Source organism: Apteryx mantelli, unplaced genomic scaffold (assembly GCF_036417845.1).
Source record: "Apteryx mantelli isolate bAptMan1 unplaced genomic scaffold, bAptMan1.hap1 HAP1_SCAFFOLD_93, whole genome shotgun sequence".
NCBI classification, from domain to species: Eukaryota; Metazoa; Chordata; class Aves; order Apterygiformes; family Apterygidae; genus Apteryx; species Apteryx mantelli.
In genome coordinates this window covers 252,565-276,397 of record NW_027118815.1, presented here as the reverse complement: position 1 = coordinate 276,397, position 23,833 = coordinate 252,565, and the positions used below count along the sequence as shown (strand labels likewise).

At 39.4% G+C, this 23,833-nt stretch overlaps 1 protein-coding gene across 1 annotated transcript; it reads left to right on the top strand.

The window, feature by feature from the left end:
- The first annotated feature begins 577 nt into the window (after nt 1-577).
- LOC136996827 (transmembrane protein 164-like) lies at nt 578-23,599 on the top strand. The gene is made up of 6 exons (XM_067317578.1): nt 578-1,157; nt 8,915-8,964; nt 9,702-9,863; nt 10,795-10,861; nt 20,089-20,167; nt 23,575-23,599. Exons 1-3 carry the CDS (start codon nt 693-695, stop codon nt 9,808-9,810), a joined length of 624 nt encoding a protein of 207 aa, XP_067173679.1. The 5' UTR covers nt 578-692; the 3' UTR covers nt 9,811-9,863; nt 10,795-10,861; nt 20,089-20,167; nt 23,575-23,599.
- The last annotated feature ends 234 nt before the right edge of the window (nt 23,600-23,833 follow it).

Genomic DNA, 23,833 nt, shown 5'->3' with positions numbered 1-23,833 from the left:
CGCTGAGGGGAACACTGCTTCCTCCTTCCCCGCCCGCCAGGGCCAGCCCCGTGGCGGGGGGCGCCGGGCCCGCCTCTGAGCCGCGCTCGCTAACGGAGCCGCTATCCGCCCCCGCTGCCGCTGCCCTGAGGGCGCCGACCGCGGCGCGCGGGCGAGGGGCCGTTGGGCGCGCGGGCAGCGGCCGTTGGGCGCGCGGGCGAGGGGCCGCTCGGCGTCCAATCAGTGGGCGCTCGGCGGACAATCGCGGGCGTTCGGCATCCAGTCAGCGGCCGCCGCTGGCCGCGCAGGGCTGCCGAGGGGCGGGGGGCGCAGGTGGGGGAGGCCGAGGCCGAGGCCGAGGGGAGCGAGCCGAGCAGGACGGCGTTGGGGCCGGGTAAGGGGAGAGAGGCGGCCGCGGGGCGGGGCGCGTGGTGGTGCCGGCCGGGGAGAAGGGCAGTCCTGTAACGTTCAGGCGGGGGAGAGCGAGGGGCGTTAGCGGGGGTGGGAGGGTAGTGGGTCTGGGGGCGAGGGGCTGGCGGCGCCGTTCAGTGACCCCCTTCATCTGTAACTGCTCTCCCCTTGCAGGCTGTTGCTTGCAGTTACCGTCCTGGCGTCAAGAGGAAACCCCCAAATTTAGCCCTGCTCTGAGCTGGGCTGCTGGCTTCTGAAGCTCGGGAGGGAAGGAGTTTACAGAGGGGACGTCCTTACCTTTCATGTTTCGTCAGCCCGACAGCATTTTGGCTTTGATTCCATCTTGCTCCTACCTGTTGCCAGATAGTGACGGGGAGGAGAAGAGGCGCTATCCCACCATGTCCCGTTACAGCCTCCGTAACCTCCTGGGCTGGCTGTACGGGGGGGTGGACCCCAACTTTGCTGGCAATGGAGGGCCAGAGTGTGCTGCCTTTCTCTCCGGGCAGCAGCGTCTGCTGGAGAGCTTGGTCTTCCTCAGTGTGGGTTTTGTGGAGATCCTTCTGTCCTTGTGGAAGCTGAGGCAGCTGCATTTCAGGGAGCTGGAGGGTCATCTGCTACAGCAGCCCCAGGCTAAGCAGGAGAGCTTGGGCAAAAGTCTGCTACTGGTGGCTCTCTGTCTTGTCTTTGGGCTGGAGGTGGGGTTCAAGTTTGCTACCAAGACTGTCATTTACCTGCTGAATCCATGTCACGTGGTCACTATGATGCAGGTAAGGCCCATGTGTGATTACCAGGAAGTTTGCTTTAGCTTTATACTTGCAAAGCAGTATTTTTATATAGTCAGTTGTGGACCAAAAGTGCATAGCAAGGGTACAAATGTCAAGAATTGATATAAACATTTTAATACTGATTTAGTTTTTAACTGGCTGAACTGAAATCTCTGAAGAAACAAAAGTCAAATGAAAATACTAATGTCAGACTTCCTGCTTGGAAAGGCAAAAGATAAAAACTCTCATTAGTTACCTTTACCTGATTATTGCTTCAAAAATAGAAAATGCTGTTTCCAGTGACAGTAGTGGTAAAATTTACCAATTTACCAATTCACCAAACTTAATGAAAGCAGGCTATTGCTAAAGGACCTATGTAGTTCACAGGTAAGTTTTTCAGGTAAGCTTTTTTCAGGGATGCAAATGTGTTTTGTGAAGTTGTTGAAGAAATGAATTACTGCTTGTGCAGAATTTTGATTTTGACTTTCTAATTTTAAAAGCCGAATGGTAAGGAAATCAGTGTTACCTGTGTCACATTTGTCTGTGGGATGAAATAACCGGGCTGGCTGAGTACCTGTGGATACACTGTGTAACTTAATGACTTGTGTCTAGCTTGCAGATGCACTTTAATATACAGTTTGTGTAGCTGTTGGAATAATGGAAATACTCATAAACAATTATTGAACTGTGATATCTGTGATACGAGCTATATTTTCCAATAGTCCTGTACATGTATCTAGAAGTCACCTTCACTGAGACTAATTATTTTTGACATCTCCCAAACTCCTTTATTATTCTATTTAATTTCTCTACTGCTCTAGCCTCAACACTGGACAATTTACAAAATTTAAGCTCAAAAATTAATAAAAGAATGTCAAAAAGACTTTCATAAAAGCTGCCATAATAAAAACATCTGTCTAATAGCAATAACAAATAAAAATCAAACCAATGTAGTTCTTACTCTCAGTCTCCCTTTGCAGAAGGCAAAGGATCTGAGGCAACTGATCTAGGCTATATCAGATCAAGCCAGTTCTTACTTTCACTCCTGGAGAGTATTTCCTGAAAAAGGAACGGTAACATTTTTTCTTGTTGTACCAGAGGTCTAAGGAAGATGGGTATCCTTTTAAGAGGGGAAAACCAAGCTCCTTACAGAAATATTCAAGACATTTACAGCGATTAACTTGCTGTTCCAGAACTTAATTAGTAGGGTATGTAAATTCCTTAGCAGTGATGCAACGTTAGCTCATAGGACTATAGGACGCTTGCTGCCCATAAAGTGGTAACAAGAGCTGTGCAATCAATTAGTCAGTATTGGTAATGAAGTGGATGTTAGAGAATATTGGACTGAAGCTGTCTAGAATTAATTGCTTAGCATAACTTGCTTAGCATTAGTAGCTAAATTTGCTGAAGCCTTAGGCCTCGGGCTGTGAATTTTTACCTAGATAAGTAAAAGGGGGCCCCAGAGCCGGTTCAAGCTGGAGGGATAAAGAAGTTACATGGACAGCAGGAGTAGCCAACCTTGAAGATAAGAAAAGAAACAGCCTGCCTAGAGACAATGAAGGGGCCCAAGGAAGAAGGGGAAGAACCCAGACCTAACTATTACTATTGGTCCAAACTATCTCTTAAGGGGTGGGGAATTTAGATTGTAAGGGTATAATTGCCCAGAGATTTCTTTGTTCGGGGTCCCTCTTCAGAGGCCCCCAGCTCGAGCTGTAATTACCGCACGTGTATCACTAAATTTTATTTCTCTCCAGTCTGACTTCGAACTTCTGCCTCAGCAGGAACCTTGGGTTGGACCCTGTTATGGAGGCCAGCGAGCCTAATAGTTTCCATAACATGGAAAACATAAGTTATGCAAGAGCTGCAGAAATAAAGTAGTAAATTTTAGCTACTCTAGGTAGTAGCCCAGCAACATATTGGGACATTTACATCTTGAAGTTTGAGTTTCTCTCAACATCTGAGTATGCTGGGGTTGTAATAATGCTGATTTAGGAAAATCTGCTTGCATCATGGCCTTTTTTTTCCCCCTCCACCAAAAGTGATTCATAGCAAATGTACTAAAGAGGCACCGCTGGATTAAAAAACAAACAAACAAACAAATAACCTCCCCCCCCGCCCCCCAATTCCTTTCCTTTCTTACCATGTCCAATCTGGCAATACAGTTAAATGGAAAATAGAAAACTAGGTGTGTCTGACTGTGTTCTTCACCTCTTTCCAACTCATACTGGTGCGCTTGCGCATTGCTGAAGTCTAGATTTGCAAACTGTGAAAGATTGTTTGAATAAAATTATTTCTGTATGAACTGGAAAAATCAAATAATGGAAACCTCTGATATCTCAAAATTGATCTGATAATTGCAGCATAAGTAATGCTTTAAAGTGCAAGAAGTGAAAATACTATTAGGGGTTACCATAGTGCATGCAGATTAGAAAATTAGTTCGTATTAAGTGAGCCGTCAGGTTAATGTTAACATAGTTCATTGTGGTTTCATAAAGTTGCGGTCTTCTGTGAATTTTAGGTGTTTGTTCCAATATTAGATTTTTTTTCCACACTTCTGAGATGTGGATGCATTTTAATATTTTTGCCCCTAGGAAAACTGATATAATCAATCAAAGCCCCTAAACCTGCTGCAAAATACCACTTTATTTCAGTGGATATCTAGCCTTTTTTCCATGAATGTTATTTTTGACTTCTACCTAGAGATATTATTGCAATGTCAAGGAGTAATTTTTTTGTAAATTCTGACTTCTAAAAATGAATTTATAAAACAAAATACCTGTTTTTCCCAGTTCCTTATTTCCTTTGAGTGGTTATGCTTGCTTCCAGTGATTAAAAGGGAAGGAACTTAGCAGGAATTTGTGGAGGGCAAATGTAATACTTTGTGATAGCTACATATCGCTATCTTGCCAATGCTGCCAGGAAATTAAAGGTAGGGAAGGCATACTTTGCAAAATATTCCTTTTGGATTAGTTGACAAATGAAGAGTTGAAAGTAATTTTGAAGTCCTACAGAATGCCTCCTCTCATACATTACCATAGGAATAGTGAAGACTGCCTTTCATCTCTCTGTGCTTTTTGCATGGGAGGAGAGGATTGATACACAAGGGAAAGAAATGTTGCATTGACCTCACTTAACAGTGGTGTGAATCCTTATAGACTTTGCTCTGTTTACTTCGTAGAGAGAACAGTGCATCTAAGTCCAAAGGAAGAAACGTTTTGCTCTAGGTCATGATGTTTCTGTCTTTTGATCCCTGTGCAGCTCTGTAGTCTCTCACGTGATCCTGTTTGTGATTACAGGAGTTTTCCTGAATGAACTCATGCAATATTATCTTGATATGGTCTTCAGAATAGTCCTTTTACATACAGGCTCTACTACCTACCACAGTAATGCAGATGACTAATAAATTAGATTTAAGAAAATAATGATCTCTGATGTTTAAGGAACTCAGACATGGTATTTCTTGGAAACTCCATCAAGTACTGAATGACTGGATCACGTATATGTTCACTCTAGAAAATTTTTAAGCATATTACTGCAGGGGGGAAAATATCCTTTTCCTTCTTTGCAGTGTGTCCCAGACCTACAGATATCACTTGGAGCTTTCTCCTCTTTCTTGGTGCATGGCTCAAGAAATGGAATGTGGAATAGGCTGATTCTTGGGTTGGTTCAATGCAACCATGAGTTTAGTCTCTTTCAGGTCTCCTCTCAGTAGACGAATAGTTAGGCAGTGCAATCTGCCTCTTCCTTACAGTCTACAACTTATAACAGCCCTGCTGACCCATCATGTGTTCTGGTGTGACCTTTGTATTTGGGCTTGTGCAGAGGGAGTGCTGGTCGTGCAGTTCCTCATGCCAGAAATATTTCCCATGGGGATGGACGATATTTATGGCCTTGCAGAGCAACTAGGAATTTGACTGGCTTTCTGACTTCTGTTTTATTCTGGGTCCTCAGGCTTGAAGTGAACTTCAGTTTGCAGATTTACCAGTGTTTTGAATTTCTTTGTAGTTTATTACTTGAAAAGAATCTCAGAATCTCCTGATCCTGTGCTGGTGAAAGATTGAAACGCTGCTTTCTGTCTCTCAAGCATCCTGACTCGGAGTGCTGTGCCCGCATTAAGGAAACGCGCGGATAACAAGTCCTAAGACCACACACGATTTTGTATCTTCTCTTTCTCTCACTCCCATCACCCAAAATCTTTTTCAGGTTGAAGATTCTTGATGTGTTAAGTTGATCCATGTATAGAAGCTATTCAATATATTTTGATCGTTCTTGTTGACTTCTGTAACCCTTTCCCAAATCTGCTGTGTTTTCAGTGGCGTGTGTATAGAAGTGAGAGGGAAGGGAATGACTAGAACTGTGCCCAGAATTCAGCATGTCAAACAATGGATGTTTTATAGCTTATTTTTCCTCTCTAAAATGTTACTTTGTACATTTTGGGCTTCCAGTTAATTCTTTTGTCCTTCTTTTCCTTTGTAACATGCGAAAATGTAATGGGTAACACATCTGGCAAAATGAGGAGGGATATTGAGGTTGTTTCTTTAGCTTTTTTCTAAATTGAAAGTTTAGCTATTCTGCCTTGAATGTATGCAATGATGATCAGATAAAAACGTGTGTGGAAGAGCCTCCTTCAGTGTACTTTAAAAGAGATGTTGTCTTGTGTCTGCAACGTATCAGCTAGGATGGGGGCTATTGTCTCTGCTAGTCTGAGCAAGTAAAACCTTCAGAGTTTCACCAGGAAAACAGAAGCTGGGTACTCTTCACAGCCATGTCACTAACTTAATATGATATTGTTCAGTTTATAAGACTTGGCTGTTTTCTACCTAAAGGCTAAGGATGGTGTTTCCAGTATGAAAGTGAAACGTAATATTATTACGGGATGAGTATGTGAACACTCAATATGTTAGAGCTTATGAGTGTCTGCTGTGAACGAGATATTTTCAGGCTGCTAATTACTATGTGAGCTGAATGATAATGCTCTCTAATGTTTAAATGTACTCTGTGAAATAATCTTTTGTAAATCTGATACAAGGGGTCTGTAAAGCGTTCCTTTTAAGAGGTGGTGAGGTTTATTTATCATGGAAAGTAGGTATTTAGAGAGAGAGTGCTTGATATTAAATTGCTAAAGCTGAAACATTTGAAGATCTATTCCACTGTCTTTAAGTTTTAACATAAACATTCTAGTTAAATTCCCTGCTATCCTTTCCAAAAATGGAAGTCAAGCACATTTTTCTGAAAGATCCCTCATAACAGAGGGACTTGCATGCTCAAAATAGTAAATATTTCTTTTGCCATCACAAATCCTGAAACTGTGTGTGTTGCTGTAGAGCTGACCTGAAAATGAGCAGCTGTGAATCCTTTTCTCTTTTTTGCCTGTCTCTGAGGCAGTAAAGTATTTTTGATTAGGCTGATGTGTTCGTCTCAATCTTTGTAACTATTACGACCATACTTTTTAAATACTTGCTATTGTTTCACCACAATGGTGAGATTCAGCTGGTACACTAAGATTCAGCTGGTACATAGAGTTGTACTCTAGTTTTTCCTCTGCTGTTCAGTAATTGGAGTGCTCTGCAGTCAGAAAAATAAATGACTGGTGTGATTAAGACACATTTCTGTTTTGATTATTTTGTGTACACAGAGAAAAAAAAATATATATTTTTTAAGATGTAGGAGATAAAAGGAAAAAATAAAATATGTACTGGAGGAGTAGAATTTTCTTCATTTAAGTATGAACAATGCTTCTAATGTAACACCTCTCTTCTGTCATACTTATGAATGTAAGGAAATCATAAGATACCTGAATTTAAAGCTTCAAATAAACTAGTAGGACTCTAAGTGCCTTATCTCATGGAATGTTTAAAAAGTTTGACTAATATATACAAAGAGCATGGGAAAAACTAGGTCTTATAAAAGACCTGTAGAAAACTTTTATGGTCCCCACAGAAGGGAAAATTTTATGGTCCACCACAGAAGGGATATACTCCACAGCTGAAGGAACTTTAGTCTAGTTAGTAGACAGTCTGTTGCAAAAATATCAAACGATGGAATAATGAAATGTAATTAGTAAGTGCTGGACACTTTTCCCAGAAGCCATATGGGCCTTAATGTGTAAGGTGATATATAGACCTCACATAAGATTTTGTGGTATATACTTTTTTTTTTTTTGCCTTTGCAAAGAAAGCCTCAACTAGCAGATTGTCATCATGCATCCATTGTGTTCGCTTACTCTTTAACCTTCCTTGATGAGTTGAAATGCCTTGCTTTTTGAATAGAAGACTGTAGAGTTCTGTACGACTAAGGAAAAAGATTTTTTTTTTCCTGTGAGTGTGTGTACATTCTAAACTGTTATTGAGACTGATGGACTTGAATTAAAACATACAAGTTGATTAGAGAAATAAATGGCTGTATATTAGGAACCTGCACTGGAAATAAAATATTTGAAATGTGCACATTTATTCATATGGTAATAACAGGCCCTTTTAGACACAAGGGCTGAATAGAATGATCCAGGCTTCAACCTTTCTATTGTTGCTGTAGCAAGTACATGACCTGATAGTAATTAATTTGAACATCTATCAGTTACCTGGCCAGGTAGGCCCTGTAGCACTTCAAAGAAATATGTTTGTTGAATTTATCCAACTTGTCCCCAAAGCAGATATGTTCTTCAGATATTCTCACTTGAAGGGATTTAATGATTTGACTAGTAGCCTGACAATGAAATAATCTATTGTGCACTTCTTTTAGAAACAAAGAAAAAAGCATGATCCATTTTTCACTGAAATACTTTCTCTCACAGAGCAGACTAAACTAGGTAGGATTTTCCCCCCCACCCTTTCCTCCCAGTAGTGGGCAATATTAAAGAAAAATGGTGGGGGGAGGGGGGGAGGATTTAGCACTGAACACTTGCACATTTTTTTTCTTTGTATTCTGAGTAAAACTTGCTGATATGAAGTGTTTTAAGTTGCTGTGAGAGGTTTGGACAACAGTATCAAAGGATGACGGTTATCCTTGAAAGTTGGATGGGAGACTGTTGCTAATCAACAATATTTTATTACATAAAGATTTAAACCAGGTTGTATTTATGACAGGAGTCTGGCCTATAAAAAGAAACAGATATATGCTGCTCACACTGCATTATGTTACTTTTCATCTTAGGAAATAGCTAGTTAATTACTGGTGAAATTTAAACAGTACTTCAAAAATACTCTATGGAAATAAGGCAACAGGCGTATTTAAAGATGACTACTAAGGTTATCCATAGAACGGATACTGAGATATCCTCCGGTCATGATAAGGTCCCTGCTGTGCTGAATACCAAGCATTTATGATGACAAAGCTCTCCTTTGCCTCAGCAGTGCAGGACCCAGCTCTTGAAGATCTAAGTGATTGGTAATACAGTAATCTGCTTTACAAAAAGCCCTGAGAGAGAGTTAGATATATCTATATCTAAATATATATATATATATATATTTAATAATGACAGAATTTCAAATGGACTAGAGTTTGACTTGCTTCTTAGGAACTGGCAGAAGCTGAATCCTAGATGCTGCTCATACTGCTTAAATCCTTGTATATGTAGGTAATGTTAGACCTTTTAATTTGTTCATGATTTTTAGTCTTTTGCAGCTCTGCTGTAAAACAGTCCTTCTAGTTAGAAATGATCTGTGACATACAAAACTGGGGAAGAAAGATGTACAAAATAGAGTTTAAATAAGATTGTATCATTAATTTCTTTCTTTTTTTTTTTTTTCCTAATGTTTCAGATTTTTTTTCTTGCCTGTCCTCCGTGCCGGGTTGCAATGATTCTTCTCAGGTAATGCCTTGTCCTTGCTACATTTCTGTCTACTTGCATGATGTGCTTTAGAAGTTGATCATGGCTTAAGTCATAAAATATTAAGATATGCATCCAGCCCTTAGTTAGAAAGACATACTGGTTGGACTGAAAGATGAGACCTTGAAAAGGATCATGGCTTCAATTGTGGGTGCTGAGTCCACTTACCCTTGTTTCTTTTGTACTGGTGGTGGCTTTGGTCTCACTAACAACATCCATTAGTTGATGAGAGCACAGGTGTCCTTCTGCAGATTAACCTATGGGCTTGTTTAATTTATGTCATGTGCCTTGTACTTTCTGATTATCTTCACTGAAAACTAGTAGCTGATCTTCATGGAAGGCCATATGTACAGTATGGGTCTATTTTTTAAAATGTGGAGATAAGTTAAATAGTTAAAGCAAATTCTTACTGATTTGGCTATTTCTCAAATGTGTGCAATCTTTTCTATAATATTGCTTATCGTTACTAATTTTAGGAAGTGGTCTAATGGACTAGTGCAGTAGAGTCCAGTAAACAGCCCATACTTTTAATAGGTTTGTGCCTATAGGGTCTTAGAGTTCTTGTTCTCAAAGGCCCTCTCTCACGTGCATTGCATGATAGGGGTACCACTAGTCGTGTTGTGGGGAGGGTCATGGGACTTCCCAGACAGAATGATAATCAGGAATGGCTGTAGTTGCCACCATGACAGTTCACTCGTCTCTTTCTTGTCTTGGTCTAGGCAGTGCCTGGAAAATATGATGCTGGGGGCATGCCTCATGAATTGTTTTGGAGGTGCTACTGTCTGGCTGCAACGTTTCCCTGCTGCTCCTTATTTGGGCAGGGAGTAGGCTGAATACAGAGATACAGTACTAGTGCCTCTTCATCTCAGAGAGCGTGCAAAGTAAGTCTGGTGTCTAGGAAATCCTGGAGTTACTATGCATTTGCAAAGGCCTGGTTGCAGGGCAGAGGCTGCAGTATTTGTTCTTCTTCAGAATGAGCCTTTCTGTTTTCTGAGGTCCTGATGTGTAAATGACATTTGAAGAACTGTTTTGAAATTGTAATACCTTTTTTCTTCCCCCCCCCCCCAAGTTACTTACAAACTTTGTAATTTTTAATAGAGTTTATGACAGGCAGTGGTTGTATAATGAATTTTATGCCTTACTTTATCTCTTATATAAAGTAAACTTAAACAGTTCTGACCTTACTTCTGTGTGCACCTGATGCAACAGTGGTTCAGGGAGAGAGGACTGAAAGCTGTACGAAATACAGCACTGTAAGTTAAATACTACTTTCTTTCCCTGTTCTTCTCTTGGGATTCACTGTTGCATCTTGACAAATATAATTCTTCTTTTATTTAAGTGACTCAAAAATCAGACTTCTTCCAAATTCCTGAAGCTTTAGTTTGATGTCACGTACGTTTATGGAGTTGGATGGAAGTAAAAACTTCGTCAAATATCTATTTTAAGCTCTGAAAGCAAAATGAACAGCACAATTTCAACCATTTAGCAGCCTGGACCATGAACAGGATTAATATGAACAGGCAGTCCAAACCTTCTAGGAATCCAAAGTTCATTCTAGAAAGCAGTCCTACTTCAGGAAATTATTTAAATGTTTATTTAAAGAGAGTTTTTATCCTGGTTATTGCAGTTAACAGTGGCTTTATTCAAATTCAAGCCAGCAGAATTTTCTCAGATCTCTTGCTACCGTTTATGAAAGACATACTACATAAAATACTACATAACTATACATAACATATACATATGACATACTACATAAAAAAGTTTGCATTTCATTTCCATTCTGTGAAAATAATGTCTCATCTCTCTTCTAAGGTTACAGATGCATATGTTAAATGGGGCCCTCTTGGCATTGCTGTTTCCTGTTGTTAACACGCGTCTGGTGAGTGTACTATACCTTTCCTTCTCTTGTGTGTGTTTCTACAATGCTTTCTCTAGAAACGTGCTTGACCCTTGCTTGAGCTGTCTTTAGAGGTGGCTAAATGACACAGATTTGGTTTAGGAGGTATACTTCTAAAATACTAAGCAAGTTCTGACAGTTAAAATTTCTTGCTGCATGTAAATTCACTGGCCATGGAAAACTTCTTTATTCCCATATCTTTGTTTCTGCAAATATTTCCTCCCTCTTAATTAAATTCAGCAGGATACATACTGTTTGCATAATGAATCTGAGTGATCTATAAATACCTGCTGGATTTGTGTATTGAAGAGATATCTAAGACACTGAGAAAACGATGGGATGAGAGTGTTTCACTCAAAGCAGGTAAGTTAGCTCTTTTGCTAAGATCTTTCTGAAGTACTAGATTATCACTGAGTTGCTTCTTTTACTATGAAGAACTTGCCACTTTGAATATGGTAGTCAGATTACTAACACTTGCAAGTAGCTGCCTTTCTTCATCCCAGTCCTTTTTGTAAAGCTATCTAAAAGGTGTTTCTTCTACATTGCTGGAGCAAACAAACTGCTTTCTGAAATGCAATTTTTTCTTTGTAAGTATTTTGACGGTGTTTGAGACAACGGTATTGAATGCCTGAAACTGAAGAACTAGTTTCTTTTCAAGCAGGTGCATGTAAAACTATAAATAAAACTTAAGTGTAAAAAGAAGGTTAGACTGTAGAATGGCTAAGTTGTGAGATGGAGCTGTCAAGCGTGACTTCTTTTGGAGGTCGGTTGCTACACTGCCCTACCTTTTGTCCTTGTGTTTTACAGGGTAAATTGATTATGGGGGAAAAAAAGTTAATGAAAAAAAGTAGTTTATATCTTTCACATGATTAGGTTAATTCAAAAGTCTAAGCTCTTTTGTAGGGTGGCAGCAGTGCATTCAGGAATGTAGCCGTGGCATCGTATCGTAACCAGGGTAGGTTTAATCTAGGAAACTTTGGCAAGCAAGACCAGTGAAGATGTGGCAATGCAGTTTGTGTAGGCTGCTAATACAAGGGCATATTCAGGGTTCGAGTTGTATAGTTGGTGCTGAAATCTCTGCTGCCAAAGTTTTGATATTATTGGTACTGAAGCAGGCTAGATTGTTAGTAGATGTATGCCTGTCAGCATCATTTAAGCCTTTGAATATGCTATAGATATGGTCTTTTATTTCAGCCTGGTGGGAGCTATTAGTCCTACAGATTATAGTTTGAATTAGATTTTTTGCTTCAAGTTATTTACCTCAATCAATAAGCTTTTTTCCTGAGTGAAGTCACATAACAGCCCTCCTACGATCAAAGTGAATGCTAAGTAAATATATTTGGTTTTAGGAAAATTCACAGTCCACTTTACCAGCCTGTAAATTCCTGGTACAGGTCACTAGAATGGATCCAAAATACTAGTCTTGGAATTTTTTGTGATTGTGCTTATAAATCAATGTGGAGAGTTAATAACGTGGAGAGTGGAAGTGTGGAACAAAGTTCTTTGTCGGTTCCACCTTGATCTTTAAACTGACAGTGAACATGATGGCTTTGAAAGCAGCTTCAAGGAAAGCATGTGGCCCATGGTTAAAATGCTGTAGTGGGAGACTAAAACAACTAGAAATGGGTACACGTGAGTATGGGAGATTCCTCAGGCCTGGAAAATGCCCAGTGTTGTTGGTGTCTGTCACCTGCTCTCCCCCCAAATTAGGCACAGCAGGGTTTCTTCCTCCAAGTTTTCAAAACTGCCACAAAATTCCTGTCTTCTGGAAGAAAAATTAGCCTGTTGGTGTCCTTAGTAATACTCAAACCTATCAAGAATTAATGCTAAGAAAAGTTGTCCTGAATCTGAGCCGGATAAAATATTTCTAAGGATTATTTTTAAGAGCTGTTATGCATGCACATATGGGTACGTATGTATGTATGTACACATGCTTGCTCATTTTTTTTCAAGTAAAGATACCTTTGACTTCTTTGCAAGAATTTTTTTTGTTGCAGTTATTTAAATGTTTCTTCTAAGATAGTGTTCACTCTTAACTTTACCTGCTTACATATATATGGTGTCTGGATAAAATGTTCATATCTGTATCTGTATAGCATATGAATTAATTATATTATTAGCAAGATTATTACTTATCTGTATTACTGGAGTCTGAAGTTGCCATTGCAGATCTTACAAGTGGTTGTCCATTTGCAAATCTTGACAGTCTTAGTAGGATTAAGTATAAAAATCTGCTTCCATATTGAATTTTATGGATGATATGTTGATTGGCCACACTGGTAGCTAGGAGACCTGAAAACTGAAGATTTTATTATGGATTTGAACATGGTCTCTTCCTTCCCTTCTTTAAGACTATGAAACTTTGCACTGAGACATGGTTTAGTTACCAGAGAAAGGATATTAATGGCATTCATCTGTAGGCTTTTGCACGTTAGAAATAATCTTCCATACAGCATAAGACACATATGCACAGAAGGCTTGATCATCGTTCTCAGATTTCAGTGTATTCAGTAGCGTAAGCCTAGAGTTTCTTCAAGATTTAGGTTGTCCTTCCTAATCTGGTAACTACACATATTCTTTTTCATACTAGAAATGCTTATTTTCAGTTTGCAATTGTTTTTCCTAAAACTAGTTACTGCTGAATAGAAAGGGCATTAAATGAAAAATTCAAATATGATTTCTTGATAATCGAATACTTCTCATTTCATATTTCAAATTAGGTAGCTTTCTGATTTCTATCGGATTTTTAGGAGTAACCTTTTAAGGTTAAAATACTAATGTTGAAATGTTTTAATAAATCATTAGCTTGTATTTTCTCTGATATTATAGTAGATCTCATTTATATTTGGGCAGTAGTGATTGAACAGGAAAAATACAGACTACTTATATAAAATTCTGCCCTTAACTAGAGGTAGAGGAGCCAAAGGACTATGTCCAAGAGAAAATATTTTTGGAATAAATACAGCTCTAAGATATTTTTGGCTTAACAGCTGCTTGCTAGGCCGGTCTCTTTTCTGTGTGTCTTCTGGCACAAGATAATATGGGTGATGTTTTATAGCACTGCAGCTTTGGCCCAAATTATCTCTTGGTAGACACGCATTCTGCTCTATAACTGTCATTGCAATTGTCTGCAATGACATTTTCCTGAAAGCACTGAATAACTCTTAACACTTAGTCGGAAGTTCGAAAAAAAGCGCAATAAATTTGTCCATGCTCTCTGCTCCTCTGCTCTGATTTGTAATGCCTTCCTGAAAAGCTTTTGACTCAGTCAGGAATGGTCATCATTTTATGCCTCAACTTTTTATTTCAGTTTTGTGATATTTTAAGACATATATTTTACTGTATACATGGTTGATATAAAAAATTTGTATAGCTAGTTACATCTGTAAAGAGTTGTAATAGATAGTGTCTGGCAGAAAGTAAGAGCATGAGAAGCTGGACACCTGACCCAACTACTCATTTAAAAGTGGGGGAGGGAGATCATGCTTCTGGGCAGGTAGGTGGGAGAGAGTTCTGAGATCAGTGAGATCAAGGAAACAGGAGACTGTTGCTTCCCATCACCTTGAGAGATTGTACCAAACTGACATCTTCTATCTTGGACTCAGTTCTACAGATGCCTGATTGTGTCCCTAGAGTCATTACATGTAAGCTGGTTTGTACGATCAGATTGAGTGACCAGGAGACTGGGATGCCTTTTTATGAGATACAATAAACATCAAATCTAGCACTGGTCAAATAAGGAAAACACTAATAAAAGTTAAAATAAACGCATACCGTTGAGCTCAGCAGTGCATTGAACAACTGCATTTTCCTAACTTTCTTGGTCAGCTTCATCCTCTGTAGTGACAGGCCAAGAAAAAAATTCCCTCTCAAGTTAGCAGCGTTTGGGTATGTCATGAGTTGGAATCCTGGGGGTTTGCCCTAGCTGGATTTTCTGGCATTTGTATACTAGTAAAAATATAGTTGTTGTTCTTGTTTTGTTATGTTTCTGATCCCCTCCATCCCTGTAGCAAGGTGTTTTTCCTAGTCCTGTGTTCCACCATGTCTTAACTCTACTAATCTTCAGCACAAACAGATTCTCTTTATAAATCTCATGACTGTGCTTGTGCATGCTAACACTTCCCTTTGGTAGCAGATGCAGATTCTGATTCTCTCCCTCTGTGTATATATGCCCACCCTCATAGGATTAATTGAAAATGAGAACTAGATAAAACTGGATAGAACTGATCAATTAATGCTACCTTAAGGGATTATATTATAATTCTCTCTACTGACTGGATTGTGTAGACGATGGCAGATGCCTACTTGAAATTGAGATTAGGGTTTTTTGGGTGGGGGGGATGACACTCGTCAATATGTATTTGTATCAGTTACAGACAAGCAGGTGTATGGCAGGAAATCTGAATGCAACAAGCTGCCCCTAAAATATCAGAAAAGGAATTGTTGCAAATAAAATCTGGGGAAACTGGTTTAGACCTTAGCACAGATGTCACACGGATGGGTGCCTGATACTTAGCTACAGCCCTGTTACTCACTTATTTTAAGTGGCTTTGCTGTTGACATTAATGCCAACATTAGCATATCTTTATTTTTGCCTCACTCAGGTATGTGGGAATCCCTTATCTGATCTATGCCAGGTGGACAAACTGGTGCCTGAGCTGTAAATTGGCTGAATAGTGTAACAGTAACTTGAGCCCTGGTCAACTTCTTGGCTACTTGCCAGTTTGGATGTCTGCTTGAGAAATGAGTCCTAGCAGGACTGGAAATAATCTGTTTTCTGAAGGCCACTTGTGTTTTTGTTTTGGATTTTTTTTTTCTTTTTAAAGACTTCCATGTCTGTCCTTAGACCATTCTCCTAAACTTCTCTGGCAGCTGTCTCTCCTCTGCCAAGTAAGTTATTTGCTATCCTGAGTATGTTGAGAAGTAACCAACATCTGTTACATGGGCCTAGTAGCTGTTTGCCCCATGATTTCTGCATTGTACAGCTATATATACACACACACACACACGCACACACACACACGCACACACACAGCCCCTATCTCCCATTTCCCATATACTGTGGTTTGCTTTTCAGGTTAAATTTAAAAATCTGCTTGTGGTTTATTTGTGGATTACTGACCCTGTCTAGGAAACTAGTCCTTAATTATAAGTTATGAATCTGGGTTACTGACTGTGTCTAGGAAAGCTACTGGTACAGAATGCCAGTTGATGTTTCCTGCAGACACCTAGCCTTCCTGCTGGGTGTGCTATAGAAAAGGGCAGAGTTGGATGACTTTTGTCCCTTTTTCTGTCATACCCTGCAGTCTTTGTAGGGGATGGTGGAGGGAGAGTTCTTGCACAACACGGTGCTTGAGCTGTTGTTGCAAATATAAAACCAAGGAATAAATAATTAACAGAGGGAGGAGTACTGCTTTCAGAAAATAGAGCAAAGTAGCAACCTCCTATTCCACTGAAAACCAACTGCTGAGTTGAAGTGGGTTTACACTAGTTGCCACACTTTGCAGGGCAGGGAGGAACTCGCATCTAAATATCAGCACTTCGAATAGAGTTCAGCCCAGAAGCCTATAGTTTTGAAGAGCTTTTTCTAAATCTTAGTGCAGTCAATGGAAAGACCTAATTGTTTCCTTAGGGCAATAGCTGGTTTAAGTTAGGGCATCCCTTACGTGCTCAGAGGACTGCTGTTGATGGCTGTGACTTTTCTTGCTCAGATAAAAGACAGAGACGAGTTCTAATCCTTCATCACATAGTTTCTCTTTTCTGCAGTCTCACAAGCAGTAGAAGTGGCTGCTAAGAGTTTAGCTAGACCACTGAACGTAACTTACCTGTTCCTGGGATGAAAACTTACTGCCTGCTCACTATTTATTCTTGGTACGTCTCCAGTGAGCCCTTAGCAAGTCTCCTGGGAATGTGGCACTTTTGAATCTGCACCATACTGGGCTGATGTGGGGGCAAGCAGCAGATGTGGCTACTTTGAGCCGAACTCTTCCTGGAAAAACAAAACACCGTATGTATCTTCTAACAAAAATTTCATCAGAAAACGTAAAAACTGAATAGTCTGAATGTTTATTTCAAAATATGCTAACATAGTACTCTGGATATGGTATGCCTGTTTGAAGAATTGTGTATGTCAGTATTAGGTTGTGTTTTGAACATAGCACGATTTTATACCAATGTTAAAACCAGTGACTGGACAATGAACAGATTTTTCTTCGAGTAGGAACCTTTAAAGGAAAAGAACCTATTATCTTGAGTAACAGGGCAGCCTGTACTCTGTGTTCATTTAGACTGTTAAGAGCCTAGAATATGAGTTAGTAGAAGAAATGGATAATTTGTCATTTTGTCTTGTACCTTTATTAGTTTTAATGCCCTGAGAAGGGAAACAAGGTGAAATGCAGGAAGAGTGATGCTAGCAGCCTGCAAGGGAGAGAGGAGTTTAGGGCAAACAGTCAGCAAACAGATTGAAAATTAATATACAGATTTCAGAGTGGTCCATCTTGGTAGTGAACATTCAGTGTTTCTGAATGTGGGGACGGGTGTGGATAAAGAAATATACCATCAAGACATTGGTCTGTTACTAGGGAATTCCTTGTTGCTCTTGAGAGTGGCTGCTGTGTTCCACCAAAGGCATCTGATGGGAGAAGACACGTCTGTTGGGGCCTGTGGCAAGGGTCTACTTTAGTTTGTTGGAGTCTGGATTTAGATCCTCATGGCCTTTGCAGCTGCATACCATCAAATGAATTGATGATGAATTAACTCAGGAGGCAGTATTCTGAGCTCCTTTGTGTTCTGTGAATAAGTGTTGCTTTGATTTTTGGATATCTCAAACTTGATCACATTCTAAACTGCTGATTTGTTTTCATGAAGAGGTTTTTAAAATCCTGGATTGACGGGTGATCCTTTCTGTGTTGTCTCCACTTGCAAATTCTTGTTGCACATTCAAGATACCTATCTGCTATCTGTGAATGAGTGTTTATTGATAAAACAATTTACACACCAGACCTTTAGAGCCGGATGAGTCAGTTGTTCTGTACCACTTTACAGTTAATCTTTTGTGTTTGTTCTTTTCTCTTTATTGTAGCCTGGCTGTACAGCTTGAGTGCCTGGCTGTACAGAGAAGTCTGCGTTGTCAGTTCCATACCAGGAAATGCACTTGCATAATTAGCCGGGCTTCAGAACAATCAATCTTTCACAGCAAAAAAATGTAGTTTTGTTTTACACAAAAAGTTACTGTCCACACTACTGCGGCAAAATAACTGTTACTCTGTTCTCAGAAGTGTCCTGAGTGTGATGTTTGTGTAACTGACCCTCACAACTCGGCGAGTGCAGAAGCCCTTATGAAACCACAGGATCCTAGAGAAGGCTCCTTGGCAGGGACTGAGTGCCTCGTGTTGTATTGTTTCTATTAGGAGCTATTGTTTCTGAAGTGTGCGTATTCCAGCTGGGAGAGGTACAGGGATTTTTTTCCATTACTAAAGCTGCGTTAGCCTCTTTTCAAATCTTCTTGTTTGATTTCCTTATTTTGCCCTAGGTGTCTTTCAACAGGTAATACAGGAGACAAAAGAAAGATTAATATTGAAGAAACTTCAGGATTTCTGTGAAGTTCTTGCTTTTGCATACTATTATCTTGGTTGGTTTTATGTTTTGATACAGAATACTTGGAGCAAGTTAACCCAACAGCTTGTATGGAAGATCCTTTAGCTTACTCTCCCAAGAGTTGGCTGAACATGTTGGAGTTTGCAATCAGGACACTGATAGTGTTTAAAGTATTCAGCTGGGGGATGCCAGGACTAATGGAATCCAGCTGTTGGGTTTAACAGCTTTTACATTCAAAATTGGATTTAAAAAAATTGTAGACTTTAAAACATCACTGTAGTATTTACCTGCTCTTTATTGACTTATTTAGGAAGAAAATTGAACTGTTTCCATCTCTGACTTCTGCTGATGCAGATTTTTTTTTTGTGGGGGTTTTGGGTTTTTTTTTTTTTTTTTTTTTTTGAACAGACAAGCCATGATAGTAATACTTGCATCCGGAGTCACTTTAGCATTTTAGCATTTAAAATGAGCCTGCGTTTAAACCAAAGCTAATGATTTGGCTTTGCATTATTCCTGTGAGATTTCAGACTCAAGTAAGGGTATTGTCCAATTTTCACATCTGAAATATATTAGAAAAGTATGTCTTTTCAGCCTTTTAAGTGAACTGCAACAACAACTTGGATTCTGAAGTTTGAATTTGAATTTTTCCTGCCATTGTTCAATTTTAAATGTGTTATGGTCTAGTTTGAACCTTTTTTTTTTTTTTTTGTAACAAATGGATATAGACAAAAACACTTACAGGAGATGGGAATAACTTTCAGATATAGTGTATTACTTTTTCTAACTCGTACAGAGCTAGAATTAGAATTAGTTGGGCTCTGGTTCAGGTTAATTTTAGAACAGTATTATTTTAGCACAGTCTGTCTGACCTCTCCTGTGAGAGGTAACATGAATTCAACTAAACAGACAAATGTCTAACAGTAATTTCTCAAAAGTTGTTAGTGGTAAATCAGGTATTGCTCATCTGCTAACAGGTAACTTGTTTATATGCATTCTTCTGCAGCTTGAAGATTGACTGGTATTCGTCTATTTTGAATTTTGTTGGTTTTAAGAGAAGCGCAGTAGTTTTGCACATGTGTGCAGTTTGCTAAATCAGGTCTTTTGAAAATTTTTGCACAGGCTCTCCCAGCAATAACTTATTTTTCATTACAATGATTTTAAAATATCTGCTTTATAGCCTTCTATCACTTGCAAGCTAGCAGTTAACTTTTTTTGTAAATAGGCTGCTGCCATGTGGGGGGGTGTTTGATTACTTTGCTTTTTTGCATTGTTGTTGGTAATTTATGCTAACTAGGAAAAGGAAGAGAGCAAGCTTATGTTATCTTATGTTATTCCTCCTTTATTGTGCTGCTGGCTAATTTTGCGAATTCTCTGCTAGAAGCACTGTATTGTGTTAGCGGCAAGGAGGATGGGACGGGTACAGATAGCTGCGTTTTCAAAGCACTGACCATTAATGTCTGTCATCACTTTGTTAATATACACAGGTGACAGAAGAACTTAAATGAAGGGATTCTTGTGGGGCATGAGGAGCAGTTTTCCTTCTTAAAAATGGTTCCTTGTGACTCAGGTGTTAATAATGAAAAATATTTACAAATGTTTTCCTTATTCCTCAGCTCCCATTTGAAATGGAAATTTACTACATCCAGCATGTGATGCTCTATGTTGTGCCCATCTATCTGCTGCGGAAAGGAGGTAGGTTGGCACTTTGCCCTTTGTATGTTGAATTCGTCCCACCCAATGGAACAAGATGTGCCTAATGGCTACCACAAATTTTGCTCTTTTTCTTGAAGTATATATTACTCTTTTGTATGTTGTTACTTAATAGCTTCTGGTGATATGTTGGAGTTCCATCCTGGATAACAGCGTCAGGCCCTGAATTAGGGGAATAAAAAGATGGTCTTTTGCCCAAAGGCTTATGTTGTTTTCAAGACTTTTGCCTTCTTGGATGTTTCTTGGGAAGTACTGCACCTTAAACTGAGCTGAAAAGATCTCTTTTTATCATTAGATCCCAGGTAAATATTAATCAGCTAGTTAGATAATTTCTTGGAATTTTGAAGCTCTAATGAATTGTAGTGGCACACATTAGTAAAATAGGCTAGCTTGCTTGTTGTCTGCTCAAACAGGATTACTATCTTGCATTCACTTTACTGTACTGTTGCAGTAAGTGTGGGAATCCTAAACCATTGCGCCGACAGGGGGTTTTCTAATCATCACCCCGAGAAGGTAATGTAGAACGTATTCCTCAAGCGCGATGCTTTGTCCCCCTCTAGTGTTGATGTGCCCTCAGCCGCATTGTCCAGCAGAGCTGCATTGTTTCATTTAGGAAATAGAAGCTCATAATGCATGGTCTGGATGTTCAGTAGCTTCAATTGACAACCTAGGGATGTGATGCCAAGCAGTGGGATACAATTTAGCACATGCTCAGAACAAATTCAGCCTGTTTCATTCTGGTGAATCTCTTGTGTTTTACAGCAGCAGCCGCCACTTATAATCCTTTGCGCTTACTATACTATAAGTTTGTAACCTTCTTTTTGTTCTTGACTATTGAGTGAAGTGAAGTAAAAAATGATCCAAAGAAAAAGTGAAGTACGGTAATTCAGAGATCATTCTGTTTGTCTCTTGTTAGTGAAATATGCCAGCCACATATTTGTGCTGTGAGCAAATGGTATCATTCCACAATGGTATGGAATAAGAGTTAATATGTGGCTACTCCTTAGCAGTAGAGTTCAGGTGATAATCCTTCTTACAGTTTGAGATCTCCAGCATATGGAGCAATCTGATGTGTGAACAGATGTACCTGAAGTTCCAGGAATATCCTTTATGCTTAGTCAGAGGCCTCTGTATCAGTGTCACTTCAGTGTCAAACAGCGTCGTTGTATGGTTCAGACATATTAGACTGCAGGGGGAGCTAAGTCTCCAGCATCCTCTTTGTTAAAATGGGTGTGCAAAATTCACAATTCAAACCCAGGCTGTCCACACTGTGGAGAGAGTAAACTGATTTGGTTGTATTTTGGGCAGGGGAAAAAAATAAATCTCCGCTTGCAATCAAAAGAAGAGTAATTTTCTACTACCTTATGCTTAGATGGAAATACAAAAGAGTATTAGTTTCTGTTAAATTCTGTAAAGATTTTCACAAGCCTATTTTTTGAGAAGTTTGAATAAAAATAAATAATTAGTAAGGACACTAGAACTAGCACAAGACTTCATGGGGGAAAAAGTATAAAAGAAATGTAGTCTCTGTTCCTTGTTGATCTTTAGATTTTAAAGCCACACTTCCATTGCCTAGATGACAAAATTAACTATTTGACTTGTCCAAGGTCACATGAGTTCTTATTGCAGAAGCAGATGATGAACCCAAATCTCCTGAATCCATATTAAGTCCTTCCCAACAGCGCTACTGAAATAATAAAGTTTAAACTGAAATATCCATTACCATGCTATTTCAACACAAGAGCAAATATACAGCCTACTTGGATGCCCCTGATCTGGAATGGTCTCAACTGTCTGGGGCATGAGCGTTTCTGAGAATGAGATTAGTGCCAGACTGGCAGTCGGATTAAACTTTTTTGAATGTGCTTAACATACCGTATAAGAACTGCCTGTGATTCGTAGTGAATAGAGAGATGGCGAAGCTCACTGCTACATATCGAAATTGATTTCCCATGTGAGCAGCAAATAGCTTGTGACAAACCCACCGCAGGCCGTTCAAACAACCTCTCAGTTGGATCTCAGTTTTCCTTTTTGTATGCCATTGTTAACAGACTGTGTGCTAAGGAAAGTAGATCACCCTGGCCTGTTAAACAGTCATCTGTTGAATAGCACTGTTGCAGAGAGGTAGAATCTGTAGCGATTATTTATCTAATGAGAAATGTTCACAGAATATCCCAGATATGAATTTAAAATTAGTATCCCAAAACACATGTGGGAATCCAGATCGCTCTGAAATGTTTCTGTGTGGAGGTCGTTGTTTCCTTTTTGTCCCTCGATGTCTGGATAATGACACTGCTGAATATCATACTATTGTTTTCAGGATTGTGAAGTCTAGCAAGCGAGGGGGATTTTCTATTATTTGGTGAGATCAGAAGTCTGTGGAGTGTGAGAGTAACTTTTTTTTTTTTTAATTTTGCAAGAAAAAAAAGAGGATGTAGTAGTGCAAAATTCTTAGCTGGAAGAACCTGAACAGCTCTCCTAAGTGTCTGCTGAAACATGATTCTCTGACTAGATTGTTCGAGCTGGATACGAGAAACATGGGTTCAAAGCCAAACTATGCCATTGCTCTGCTTTGTAATCTTGGGCAATTTACTTAATCTCTTAAAGACTGCCTTCTTCCTCCAAGCCTGTTTCATAGCTAGGACTGCTTGTCTATTTTAGAGTTTTACACGTTGCCTAGTGAAACAATGTAGGCCCCTAAGTTGTCCCCCAAATATCAAGGTCTCTGAATCCTAGCTTTTCTGAATGTTTACCTCTTTAGTCTAGTACCATCTGTTCTCAGGCTTTATAGAATACTTCTGAAATAACATAAGTAAATGTCAACCAGGTGAGTTCATGTGAAAACAAATATGGTATAGCACTACTCTGCCAGTTCCTGGGAGCTGTTTTAGATAGCTTAACTTATTTAAGTATTATTTTGTATGTTGCATCTAGGTTAAAAATGCACCTAAAACTGCAAAGACAACACTAAAAACTTTGCAAGTCAAATGACATTTTCTTTACAGCTGGGGAGGCAGCACAAAAGTTTATGTATAGCTTGACCAGGTCACTTAAAGTTGGTACTTTGGTAATAGAGCTGTGGTCGCTTAAGCTCTGACACCAAAGCTACTTGCTTCCTCCCTCACTATCTGTAATGAAAAACCATACGTCAGGTGGTATCATGTATCTGCCATCTTACCGACGTTTTCAGGTAGCAGAGTTTAATTAATATCATTGCTATTTAAGTAAAGCTTTCTGTACTAGTTTGTAAACAGGATACCCCCCAGCTCTTAGATCATACTTGCTAAGTATGTTAGAAGTATTAGACGAGTCTGAATTTTCTCCCTTTAACTACAGAGGACTCCGTTATTCATATCAAGTTCACTTTTAACTTTGGATTTTGCTTGTAGTTCAGACACTTCCTCTGACCTTCATCCGCCCGCTGGAAAAGAACTCTTATAAGCTGCCTTATGCTTTCAAAGTAGCTTCCCTGCTCCTCTTTGTCATGGCTGCATCAAATCACAGCAATGGTATGCAATTGTATTTTGGGTAAAATTACAATAATGTTGTTGTTTATTAAAGTCACAGTGAGAGCGATTGATATATGGGGTGCATACGTGTGCTGTCATTCAAGTATACAACCAACTTCTTGCTCTTTCCTGACTAGGA